This window comes from Dioscorea cayenensis, chromosome 5 (genome assembly GCF_009730915.1).
Source record: "Dioscorea cayenensis subsp. rotundata cultivar TDr96_F1 chromosome 5, TDr96_F1_v2_PseudoChromosome.rev07_lg8_w22 25.fasta, whole genome shotgun sequence".
NCBI lineage: Eukaryota > Viridiplantae > Streptophyta > Magnoliopsida > Dioscoreales > Dioscoreaceae > Dioscorea > Dioscorea cayenensis.
Genome location: NC_052475.1, coordinates 3,335,791 through 3,349,178, shown reverse-complemented (window position 1 = coordinate 3,349,178; position 13,388 = coordinate 3,335,791). Strand labels below are relative to the sequence as shown.

The window sequence follows — 13,388 nt, the reverse complement described above, 5'->3', positions numbered from 1 at the left end:
TTTAGTAGATAAGTTTTATTTTAAAAATATTTGAATTTATATATACTATGGTATAGTATGGCATGCACGAATAAAGAAATGTATATATTGTCTTGCTTGAGTATTTATGTGTGTGAAATGACGGTGGTTTAAATGCGGTGCTCGCGTCGCGATGTGAAGATGCGTGTCGTTAAAGTGTTACGCTTCCCGCACTACGTGCGTGTAACGCACATGGCTTGTGGCGTATTTCGTTATATCATAGTAATATTATGACTATTGTTTATAAAATTTATGATCATCCATCCATCCATAGTTGTTTAATCATGCAACCATGAGATGTAAAACTATTTATTTAAAAATGAATTCAAAAGACTACCGTGATCTCCATATACAAAAATTGCCACAATCAATGTGAAAAACTTACAATGATAGTCTCTAAAACAGGTCGAGTGTTTATTTGTTGCCCTTGTGACATATGTTTATTTTGATTCATGAATTAAATGGATTAATTTTTAAAACTAACTCGTAACCATATATATATATATATATATATATATATATATATATATATATATATCACACAAATCAAAATAGCCGAACAAATAAATTCATTCAAATTAAGAATCAAAATAATATTATGGGATCCGCACCTTTAGAAGACACTAGTGGATCTAAGTCTCCGATCTCAAGCTAAAATGTTCTAAGTATATATACATGTGTGTATGTATAAGCGGAAAGTGCTGCCCTCAGTTTTGCAAAGATGCCACAGAGTACATCAGATTCCTTCATGATCAAATCCAGGTTGGTTTCTCAATCTTCAAACATTAATTTTTTTTAACATTAATTAAATATACATAATAATAATAATAATAATTTTAACAGCTTCCCATTGTATCTCTTTTCGCCCACATGAAGTTGTGTAGGTGTTGCTCTCTCCTTATATTGGAACAAAAATGATCAGCAATGTCATGCTCCATCATCAAAACCAGGTAGGAAAATATATATGATTAATTTGGCAATATTTATGATTGCAATAAATAGAAAATTTAGATTTCGTAGCATGACATATGTCTGAATTAATATAAAGCTGATAAAGAATGTTGCTTGAATCAGGAGGCAGCAGTGCATCGAGAGAACATCTCCAGTGAGCATGTTTTGATGCGCAATTGAATCTAGTTTAAGAATGGCCTCAACCAATGGAGCTGATATATGGGCTCAATTGCTGCAACGAAAGAGCCATAATATATATATATATATATATATATATATATATATATATATATATATATATATATATATATATATATATATATATATATATTCTGTAGATGGAGTATAATGATCATATTTAAAAAGCCGAGAAACTATACGGAGATTCCAGTATATGCATGTGTTTGATTGTGTATGGGTTTATATATATATATATATATTGAATGTGAATTAAGATATGACATGAATACACAAGCTTAGTATTTTGGGGACATGCATGAAAAATAATTTAACAGGTATTTCGATTGCATAAAACAATACTTGAAAAGTGCAAGTGAATTGGAGATAGAAAATTCTTAAATAAATAAAAAGACTCATTGTAAATATATTGATTTGTGTAAGATAAAATCAGAATCAATATATTTATTTTGGCCAACTATTTCTTAATTTATTAGCATTTGATCTCCATCAGTAAGTGTGTATATTTGTTAAGTGAGGGTGATTTTTAAATCTCAGCTCATATATAAGGTGAGAGCAGGGTGTTGAGCTCCCATTAACTTACATATTTGTGTCTGACTTGACTACAAGAGAGTTGTCTATTTTCATCAAATAATAATAATAAAATAATAATAATTACCAATATGATTATGAATTCAATGACGAGGCCATTTGGTTTATGAAATCATATAGTATCATTTAGAACATTATTATTATAAATCTAATTTCTAATTACATTGATAGGAATACTTGCAAGTTTTATTTAGTTGACAAAACAGTAATATAGTTGAAATGTAACATTGTAAATTGCCATGCTTGATTATATAAGAATCTTATATCATCAATTATTTTATTACTAAAATACTTTTACTTAATAAGTGTCAAATATACCAAAATTTTAAGATTTTCATTTAAACATGAAAGTTATTTAATAATACAAATATTCTATTATTAAAAAATAAAGTAAAATTTTAATTTTGTTATTAATATTAATTAAGTAAACCTTAATTATTTTGAATAAATATAATTTTTTTTCCAACTTAATATTCTTTAAAAAAATTAATCTCAAGAATCAAATATCTTGACAAATATATTTTCATATAAAAATGTGTGAGAAGAAAAAGAATATTTTTTAAATCTTTTAAAAAATTATATTTTTGTCATTTTATTATATTTGAAAGGTATAATGAAGAAAAAAAAATTGCATTAATATTACTTATATTATTAAATTTTATAAAAATATAATATTTTTATCTAAATAATTAAATAAAATAATTTTATATTACATCATTTAGATTGCGAGAGTAATCTAAAATTACCCCAATTATATTTTTTACATGCATGCTTGAGTAACTTTAACGTTGATTCTTCACATGAGCTTTTAATGGTTCAGAGATGAGAGTTGAGTCAATGCATACCAAATGATTCACACCAGACTCCTAAACAGTATAGGAATAAATTTGAACCCAAGTGTAGAGTGCATAAATAGTACATGAATAATGCTACTGGAGAAAAAATTTGAATCCTTGTTTTTCCCTTTACATTTTGTATCAAATTATTGAGCTATTCAATGGTTAATTACAAACTTTTAGATAAGCTTATATCTTTTCTACAACTTATTTTTTTCAATATAAAATAGGAAGTTCAATAAAATTTAATTACAATTTAAGCAACTCATTGATCGGGGTTTGTGTAGTGACCTAGATGTTCCTCATCGGAATCAATTCATTTAGCAATTAGCAGGCTTGATTGCACCTCTACACAACATATTATAGGAGAGAAATAATTAGATTGTGCATCATTGGCCATAAAAAATGATAACCAAAAGTGCTATGGTCCAATGATACTGGGTCTATTATAAAAGATATTTTATTAGAACTTTTATTGTCTAAAATTCAAAAATAGTGTCAAAAAATCATTAGGTGTAGGAGCAGGTTTGTAGTATAATTCTTACGTTTAACGGGTGATTATACATGAGCAAGATGATAAATTTTTATTGGTGTGATTTGTCTACTTTGTCAAAAAAATAAATAAATAAATAAGTTATAAATTGAATAGAATATTATCTATGAATGCTTAAGAGTTGCATCATTTAATTATTTAGGTTGATGTTGGATATACAACAAACCATAGGAGTACACCTGCCAAGTGCCAAGCACTGGAAAAAGAAATTCATAAATTAGTGGGACCAACATGCATAAAAGCCACAAACTAAACCGGGTCCATGTTGGGCCACGTCTTAGGGTTTATAAAATAGTCTTTCTTGACAAAGTTAAGAGACATTTAAACACAACGTTACATTATGTGTCTTTTTAAATTCTTTTTTTGTCCTCTTAAATCCCATCAAATTCACAAACCTTTGTATTCTAACCGAATTAAGTGTTATGTGTTGTCTAATATTAATTATGGTATTTATTAATTAAATATGAATTATATGTATTATTTATGTGTTTAAAACTGAAGGTGGTATGAGTTGATATTTTATTTATCTAAAATTTGAATTATTGTAAAAATAATAGTCTATTAGAGTTTTATTTGAAAGATTTTATGTTTTATATGTTTATTATTGAAGGTATTTTTTAAATAACAAAAGTTGTTGTTTATTCGTTTTTATTAAAAAAAATAAAATAATAGTAATATTATTATTATTTTAAAATGTCCGTTTCAAAAAAGTTCAATGTTATTACTTAAAATTTTGTACTGAAATTATTATATTTGTCTATGGACATAAACCCGGACTTGTCAAACCCTATAAATATTATACACACACACACACACACACACACACACACACACACACAACAACAACAAGCTTGATTTTCTGGTGATTATTAAACAGTATATATATGGATAATTTTTATTACCACTAATAAATTAAGTCTTAATATTCACTAAGTAATACCTAATCATTTAGGATTTAAGCAAATATGGGGAATTAAGTCAAGTTGGGAGGCACCGGTCTGAATAGAATATTAAATATCTTTGTTGAAAGACGAGGACATAACATTTTTCTAGTGTTGCTAAGTTGGAAATTATCAAGAGAGATGCATGGAAAAATACACATTTAAATTTAATGCAAGCGTGTTTGTATATATATATATATATATATATATGTATAGAGTTGTGTAGTCTACCAACCTCGGTAAATTCAGAATCTACGGACATTCGTGTGGACCGTTGAATTTCAATCTAACGGTTTTTAGAAATAATTAAACACTAATATACAATATTTTGATATAAACTGTTCAATTATTTTCAACACAATAACTCAACAAATCACAATAGTTCAACCCAATTTCTATTAACACTTTAAAGTGCAAATGATAAAAAGAAACAACACATCCAAGTCATCCTTCTGTATTTATCTCTCTTCATCCCACATAATGTTACCAACTGTGGATGTCACCAGACATGGCAGAATCCTTTTTTTTCATATATATATATATATATATAATGTAAAATTATTCTGATATTTATAGCTTCTGCTATTTTTATGATATTTTTTACTCTTACATTTTAATATTTAAGAAATAAAAAAAATTCTAAAAGAAATTATCTTAGTTTTTTTCTAAACAATAAAAAGTGAGTACATGGCTCAAATTTCTCCCCAAGATATCGCTTTCCTTTATAGCTCATACATCGCTCACTGCGATTCTTATATTATTTTTGTACTATATATACACTATACATTTCTTATATTATTTTTGTACTATATATAAACTATACATTCGAACTCTGATACTGTTCAATACTGTTTATCTTCATAAAAAGGGCTCTTCTCACCTATTATTAAATATATAAATATATATATATATATATATATATAAGCAAAAGTTCAAGAACAATTTCTAAATTAAATGAGAAAATATAAGATAAATAAATGCATACTTTTTTTCTATAAATTGATTAAATTCACATTAAAAGTAAATAATAATAAAAATAAAAATTAATGCAAGAATGAAAGCTAGCAAAAAGATGGCAGCTCAGAGCAGCTGACAGGTGAGATAGAGATATAGATATAGATACCATACTGCATGTAGATTTAATGCAAGACAATACAAAACATTCAAGCCCACTAGTTCCACAAGCCAACCACAACCACAAACAACAACATCAAAACAACCACCAAAGATGAACACAAGCTCACAACAATAATCTCAAACTTTATCATCATCATCATCATCTTTGTTACAGACATTCACATTTCTTGTTTTCAGAAAAATAATACAGTTCACAGGTACTCTTTCATCTTTGTTTCTGACAACAAAAAAACATGCATCCAGTTTTTCTTTTCATATTTCTATTCAATGGTCTCTGATTTTTTTGCTGGTTTTCATGGAGAGAAAAAGGAATATGCAAACATTCTGATTGTCAGAAAAAAGTGAAAGAGATGAAGATCCAGTGTGATGCTTGTGAGAAGTCCCCGGCGACAGTTATTTGCTGCGCTGATGAGGCGGCTCTCTGCGCAAGCTGCGATGTGGAGATTCATGCGGCAAACAAGCTTGCAAGCAAGCACCAGAGACTTCTTCTTCAGTGTCTCTCAAACAAGCTCCCACGTTGTGATATCTGTCAAGTAATGAAGTCCACTGAAGCTTTCTTGCTGATTTTTATGATGTTTTTCCTGGCAATTAATTCTTTCTTTATGCACTAAAATCATCTAGTTAGCGGTAAGAATCGGTGAGTGAGGTCTGTCGATATCTTAAACTAGTAAATGATACCCAAATGAAGGCAATACTGTGAAAGAATGCAATTTAGATGTACTCATGAAACCAGACTGACAAACCTTGTGGCTTCACTCTAGCATGCAGTGGATACATTTCCTTGTGAGTACTACTAAGTTGAAGACCAATTAAATGAAGAATAGGTTTGCATTACTGAAATTGTAGAAATGAAACAGAATTGGAGAGAATACACAATGGTTATTTTCTTTCAATGAATAACAAAGCCTGTGACATGCTGCAAATTTTCTGAATTATCTGATTTGAAGTTTCATGATGCTATGATCTATTATGCAAATATTCCGCATGAAAAGATGTATGGCCATCGATAGTATGCTACTAAAAATGATAAGCAAGTTTGACATTTAAACAAATAAACTTCATGTTCCACAAATGAACTAGAGAATAAGAGAGAGTTTAGAACTTAAATGAGCTTCTTTACCAAGTAGTGTACATATTATGCAGTAAGTTTGTAACCTTCTCAAAGCATCTATCATAATCACAATGATGTTAGTGCTTGCCATATAATTTAGGCAGCAAACTCATTCGAGTTATATATAACATGTTTCTCGATGGAGAGAGGTTGTCACAACAAAAGTTTGGAACCCAAAATATTTTTTTCGCCTTGTAAACTACAGGGCAACAAGTTAGCACATACCCGGCAATTACTGAAGTGAAATGATATTTCAAAAAAATAGGATGTATTTTCATTATTGTGATGCACGATCTCTACCTTTCTTTGCTTTGATCTTCTTTGGCAGGAGAAGCCGGCCTTCATCTTCTGTGTGGAGGACAGAGCCCTTTTCTGCCGTGAATGTGATGAGCCCATTCATGTAGCTGGTAGCCTCTCCGGAAATCACCAACGCTTCCTGGCAACTGGTATTCGTGTGGCACTGAGCTCCGGATGCAACAATGATATCAACAAAGAATGCTTTGAGCCACCAAACCGTCATGCTCCACTCCAAGCTCCAAACAATCTCTCCACACAACAAACACCTTCAGCATTCACTCAATCTGCATGGGCAGTTGACGAGTTCCTGCAGCTTTCTGATTATGAATCTGCAGACAAGGTAAGAAGAACAAGAGAAATATTTCCTTTAGACACATGCAATTACACTACACGTTCGAAGGTTGTGACATGTTTGTTGGATGACAGAAAGAGACCCCGGCAGGGATTGGAGAACTGGAATGGTTACAGACATAGGGCTTTTTCAAGGGCAAGGACACAAAGGGATGTTATCAGCAGCTGAAGTTCCAGAACTTGTCATCCCTCAAGCAAGCAATGCACCATCCTACAGACCAACCAAATCTAACATGCCCCTTAAGAAGCTGAGAATTGAGCTTTCAGATGATGAAGAGTACTTTACTGTCCCTGATCTTGGATAGAGGCAATACAAGTGTGTCCTATATAAGCCACAGTTATGTCATGAACATGCTATATGCATGGAGGCTGATACATATCCAAACTTATGTGTCTGTTCAGACTTCATGGTTCTACCTCTAGTTGACATGCTATATTTTAAGGTTTTGGTAACTCACCTAGGTTTGGAAAGATTGGATGACTATATAATTTTTCCGATCATGCATTTGTATAATCATCATAGAAAGATCTTATTCAATGCTTACATAGCACCAACTGCATAATTTAGTACAAATTATGAACAACATATTTGTCAAATTTAACAATCATGTAAAATTCAGGCTAATTTGAGAATTCATAGGGTTTGAAATGCTAAATTTCAAAATTAAATCAAGATTCAACACTTGTTTGATTTAGTATAATAAGAATGCAAGATAGAGATCACTGTACAATAAAACACTGACTTCAGAGAAAAGCCCACTATGTAACATTTCTTACATAAACAGAGAAGCTTTGTCATAAAAATAAGTTTCTTCAGGAAGCTAGTCTTGACATATGTAGGTGGAGTCCCTAACTGCTCCAAGGTTTAGAGAAATCCATAGATAAAGGAGATCAGCGACAGAGTATAATCCACAAAGCACTGCATCTGCCCAGCCATTGAGCTTGTCTCAAGGACCGAGTAAGTTTTGGTTGCCAATCAAGGCTTAGTTTCATTTCCACCATATCTACGAAGGAAATGTGCAGTTTGAATCACCGGTGGATGGGATAACAACATAGGCAGTTGGTACTTTGTTAATACGCCCATCGAATCTGCATAATTTCACAAGCAAAGATTGTTTAGCATGTACAAAACCTTCACCATCCACTAAAGCCATTTCTGTGCTATAACACAAAAAGTCATCATTCAATTGGAATTTGGCATTCCAAAAGAATTATCTTGGAGAACCATAAAAAGCTGAAAGAACCATCAAGGCTATTCCTTAAGTTATCTTCAATGTGCTATAGCCAAAAATATTTTCTATGCCTTGAATAAATTTTAGTTACCTTTGATGGCATTCTGTTGCATTGGTGCTTGTTTCAAGATTTACGAAAGATAAAAATTCTCTATTAGCATTTATGGGGTGCATATAGGTTGTCAAAAGATTCAAACCATTCCTGAAGCTGTGCAGATGGCTAGATTCCTCCTTATTTTTAAGTAACTAAGGTCATGAATTGTTTCTCATTTTTCAAGCTCCAGGCATTTTCTCCTAAAACTGAACATAGACATAACAGGCACGACCAGCAGAAAAGAAAAGAAAAAGAAAAGAAAAAAAAAGTTGATACTATGGCATTTTCAACCAATATTCACAAGAAATGAAAATATTAGCTCACACCAAAGAAATGAACTTTGATTAGGTGTTTGCCAAAGATTACCTGATGAACCCAATTCCAACTTTCGTGGTTGACACGAGTCAGGCAGCCAACATCCATTTGTTGCGCACATCGTCTTCATCCACTGAAATAACTTTAGGCTCCAATAATTTTTCACCTTCCAAAATTGTCTTCAGCTTGCGGTACTTCATCCTCAGAATTAGCTTCTTCTAAATCTGAAATATATGTGCTTATATCATCACTAATGGAATGGCTGTCAGTTTCTATGCCTTCATCATCAGAATTAACTTCAGAATCTGAACCATCTGTGATAATATCATCACTAATGGAATGGTTGGTCTCTATTTCTACTCTGTCAGATGTGTTTGTTCCTTGATTACACAGAACTCTTGCTTGGTCTGCATAAAGTAAATCTGAATTCCGAGTGCTTGGATCACCATAAAGTGCCACATGACGGTAATAAAGTTCAAGCTCTTTCTCTGATATAGCAATGAAGCGCCTCACGCTCTCCAGTGATTGCTCATATTTTGATTTCACGAGTGCCTACAAACAAAGTTAGTGGATCCAATGAATACAAAATCACAACCTCTAGTAGACAGGATTTGTTAGATTTAGCATTGATAACAGTAAAGCTAAAAAAAAGGTAAGTTCCTAATAACAGAAGTGTGAAGCAGACATTACCGAGGAAAGAATTTGGCTGCATACCTTTTTTTCTTGGATAATGTGTCAATAGGTGACATCACTTCAGGTTGCACATAGTTCTTCCCACGATAAAAAATTATCGTATCATCTCCTATAACTTGAATTGGTATTCCACCACTCAACCTAGCTATTTCATTGGCATATTCACGAACTTGGCCTGGTTTACAGGGTTTGCAGATGACTTTAACAGTTTCATGTTTTTTCCAATGCAGATGCATGTTGAGTATTACACCTCCGAACACTCCCCGCCTTCCAACAGGTACATAATTAGACCTTTTCTGGGCCATTTTTCATGAAGAACCGTTCCTCACCAGTTAGAACTTCTGGTTTTGGTATTGGACCTTGAACTTTTGGTACTTCATACTTCTTCAGCTTTTCAACTAGCATCATTTCTTTAGCTTTAGCCTGCAGTCAAAAAAACATTTCCTTCCTAAGAGCACGCTCATTGAACACCTAAAATTAACTCCCGTTACCCTATTAAGATTATTAAATGATATCATCTCAGCTTAGAATAATTAGAATAATATTCCTACAATCAATGGGAAAGGAGTGATACATCACAAGTTTAGAAATATATCCTACATTTGAACTTAGAAAGGGAGGACAAAAGAACAAAGCCAGGTAGTTGTGAATCTAGTTCACAAAGGTTACTATATACCCACATAGGAGTAAAACTACAGGCTACACATGAAGATTTAGAGGTTGTGAAAAGAAAACAACAATAAGGCATTGGCAACTTGTGCAGCAGCATCTTCCCCAGTAAGCTAGATTACTGTTGTAACACAAACCAAGGATGTGTTATCAATTGTCGGATGATGTTCACACACAATTAAAATAAAAGTTCATCAGTTAGGATGCACAAATAACTTCCTTGTGCTTATAAAGCCACAAAGATGCACTTACCATTGTTGGTGATGGGAAAAAAAACAGCTGCACAAAATTAAACTTTGCAGAAGAAAACAAGGAGTACTAAGAACAATTGAGTTGTTTTCTTGCCTAAAAATTCAAATTGCACAACTAAATTCGCTTAATCAGATATAATGGATCCACAAAATTGGATGATAACAGAAGACATCATACAAGCAACAAGAGTTTAGCACATTGCAATAATTAGATTAAGATTGAACATGGCATCAAATCGAATTGCAAATTTGATAACCATTAAGTAAGCAGGGCAATTAAATAGACTGAATTTTTCGTCCGAATTTAAACAAAGATATGAATTTTCTCGCTCACCTTCTCAATCTTATACTTGAGCCGGGATTCAGCAGTGGGGAACCGCTGCTTCTTTTTGATGCCCTTGGGACGAATACGTCTAGGATCGGTCTTATTGGCCCCCCTCCTCTTCTGCTTCTCCCTCTTCCTCTGCATCTTCAGCCGCTTCTTGGTCCTCCACTTCTCCTTCTTGGGGAGCTCCGGCTCGATGACCTCGAACTTGGGTTTCCCTTGGGAGAGGACGAGATTCACGCTGCCATGGCTGAAGCTCCGCAAAGACAATGGATTCCTCAAAGGGATAGGAAGGCTAGAGAAGTGGGAGAAGTGGGAGAGAGTGCTGGAAAGAGCTTGAGTGGAAGAGGCAATGGATTGGGCTGGGATCGCGGTGAAGAAGCGATGAAGGAGAGGAGAAAGCTGAGAGCTTTTCAACCTTTGGAGAAGGGTGAAGCGAGCCGCCATTGATAGGCAGAGGGAAAGAGGGAAGTAGAAGGATGTATTTATTTATTGGAAATTTTAATTTATTTAATTCTTTTTGAAGAGTGAAAATGCAGAGTTTTAAAAAAATATGTGGGATTTTTTTTCTTTTATTTTTATTTTTTTATTATATACATGAATTGGAGCCCCTTCTTCCCGGCAGGTGGCGAAGTTTGTGGAGCACATAGAAGCTTCTACTATCCGTCACAGCTTGGTGCTCTCGGAGCATCGTGATGTTCCCACCGGTAGAGATGCTCCCGATGTGGGTAACTCTGCTTAGGACATGTGGTAGTTCATGTGTATAGGGTATTTTGGTTAGTTGTTTCAGTTTTGGGTGTCATTTTGTGCCCACGTCTAGTGGGTTAGTTTTGTTTTATTGTTGGTTTTTTTACCGCTAGACTGGCGGGTCTTGTATCACTCTTTCTTTCTTTTTAATGCATGTATCATTTTTTAAAAAAAAATTGATTGTAGTGAAAAAGTATTATAAATTATTTTTAAAATAAAATATTATGTAAATCTCATGATTCAAGGCTTGGTTTTGTTGTAAACTTGGATATTGAGAGTCACTTTTATACCTTCTCTTCCTTGTTATTATTTTGGGGGGTTAAATATGGTTTTCATTATGTATTTGTTCATACTAATTATATATCTTAGAAAAATGAAAATATAAAAATAAAGTTATGTTATCAAACTTTTTTTTAATACAAAATGTAATTATTTTAATTGTAAAATATTCAATTTTATTAATTTTAATATAATCTGTCAACTTCAAAAAAAAATCCATCCAACAAGAGTTTTTATCCCTATATTTAAAAAAATACTTAAATATTTTTTTTATAAATTCATATTGGTTATATCCCTCATCTATATATATATATATATATATATATTGCAAAATGCAAAACAATCATTTATTCTCTTCACTTCATCTATCCTCAATTTACACCATCATGATAAACAAAATATAGACAAATAATGAATTAGAACACTAAATCTTTAATTTTTTTTTATAAAAAAAATGAGATAGAAACTCTTTTATTGTGGTGCAAGCCCCCACTCAGGCAATACCGCTCTGCCATGAACGTTTGTAACATATATATATATATATATTCTTTACAAAAATATATTACAGGAATCACCCAATCACACATTTTTACTAGATATATGTAGCTAATTTTCTCAAACATATATAAACAAATAATCCTATTCATTCTTTAATCCTGTCAAGTAATTTCACAAGAAAGTAACAAAGAAAAAACAATCAATCCATAAATACATAACAAAGTATGAAATTAAGAAAGAAATAGAAAAGAATTAAAAAAGAAAATCATCAATTAGTCAAAGCAGAAAAACCACCACCTCTCATCATCTGCTTAAACTCCTTAAAATTCACCATCCCATCTCCATCAACATCCACTTTCCTTATCATCCTCCTGCAATCCTCCACAGTCCTGCCTTGCTTCAACCCAAGTGATGCCAAAACAGACCTCAACTCCTCCTCAGTGATAAAACCATCACCATTTTGATCAAACACGTTGAATGCCTCTCTCATGTCCTCCTCTTCATCCTCTTCATGATCATCCATGATGCTCTTGTACAATGTGGTGAACTCATCAAGGTCTACACAGCCGTCGCCATTGACGTCAATCTTGTCGATCATGGCAGCGAGGTCGGTCTCGGGGATGTCAATGCCGAGCTTGCAGAGGGAGTGGTTTAGCTCTTTTTTGGAAATGCAGCCGTCACCGTTATGGTCGAACATTTGGAAGACACGCCGGAGCTCTGATGAGTCCATTGTTGGAGACCAATGTAGTTATTATGATTGAATGAATGAAAGATGAGTTATTGATATGAGAATATTGTAGTTCTTTTGTTTCTTTGTTTTGGTTTGTTAGTTTGAGAGGGAAAGAGAAGAAGAGGAAGGAAAAAAGGAAGGAAGGAAGGTGGTTAAGGAAAGGTTGGAGGGATGCATGGAATTGAAGGATAAAGAGAAGGGTGGAGGGGGAGGGTTTGGTGGTTGTGGCTGTTTTTGTTGTTTCTATTCTTGATTCTTTGTCTGTCTGTATGTATATTTATATATATTTAGCAAAGATTTATCCAAAGTTCACCTTTCTTTCTAGACTCACCATCCGTGCATTGGGGTAGCTATATATGTATGCTATTTCCTCCATGCTCAAAGATGGAGGATTTGAATTTTACTCGGTGTTCTTTTCTTGTTCATTTTGGACAAATTACTAATATTATGTGTTGAAAAATTTGTATACATTTTTTTATGATATTATGTGCGAATCAATAACATGAAATAGATTATAAATCACCGCCTTTTAAGAGTTTGTCGAGAGCAAACAAGTACAAATGCCAAAGTC

General features: G+C 32.7%; 3 protein-coding genes across 3 annotated transcripts; 1 reads left to right on the top strand and 2 right to left on the bottom strand.

The window, feature by feature from the left end:
• Positions 1-5,267: 5,267 nt before the first annotated feature.
• Positions 5,268-7,528, top strand: LOC120261412 (B-box zinc finger protein 24-like). The gene is given in 5 exon segments (XM_039269295.1): positions 5,268-5,422; positions 5,535-5,758; positions 6,665-6,973; positions 7,060-7,096; positions 7,099-7,528. Coding segments are annotated over 4 exon segments (720 nt in total). The 5' UTR covers positions 5,268-5,422; positions 5,535-5,575; the 3' UTR covers positions 7,290-7,528.
• A 439-nt stretch (positions 7,529-7,967) lies between these two features.
• Positions 7,968-11,015, bottom strand: LOC120261413 (uncharacterized CRM domain-containing protein At3g25440, chloroplastic-like). The gene is given in 5 exon segments (XM_039269296.1): positions 7,968-8,073; positions 8,677-9,177; positions 9,336-9,627; positions 9,629-9,741; positions 10,573-11,015. Coding segments are annotated over 4 exon segments (1,233 nt in total). The 5' UTR covers positions 11,011-11,015; the 3' UTR covers positions 7,968-8,073; positions 8,677-8,787.
• Positions 11,016-12,235: 1,220 nt separating this feature from the next.
• Positions 12,236-12,828, bottom strand: LOC120262358 (calmodulin-like protein 3). Its single transcript, XM_039270456.1, has one exon. The coding sequence runs from the start codon at positions 12,815-12,817 to the stop codon at positions 12,356-12,358; it is 462 nt and encodes a 153-aa protein (XP_039126390.1). The 5' UTR covers positions 12,818-12,828; the 3' UTR covers positions 12,236-12,355.
• Between the last annotated feature and the right edge of the window lie 560 nt (positions 12,829-13,388).

Excerpts from the sequence above, each read along its gene's own strand:
- LOC120262358 (XM_039270456.1), bottom strand. The coding sequence starts at position 12,817 with ATGGACTCATCAGAGCTCCGGCGTGTCTTCCAAATGTTCGACCATAAC.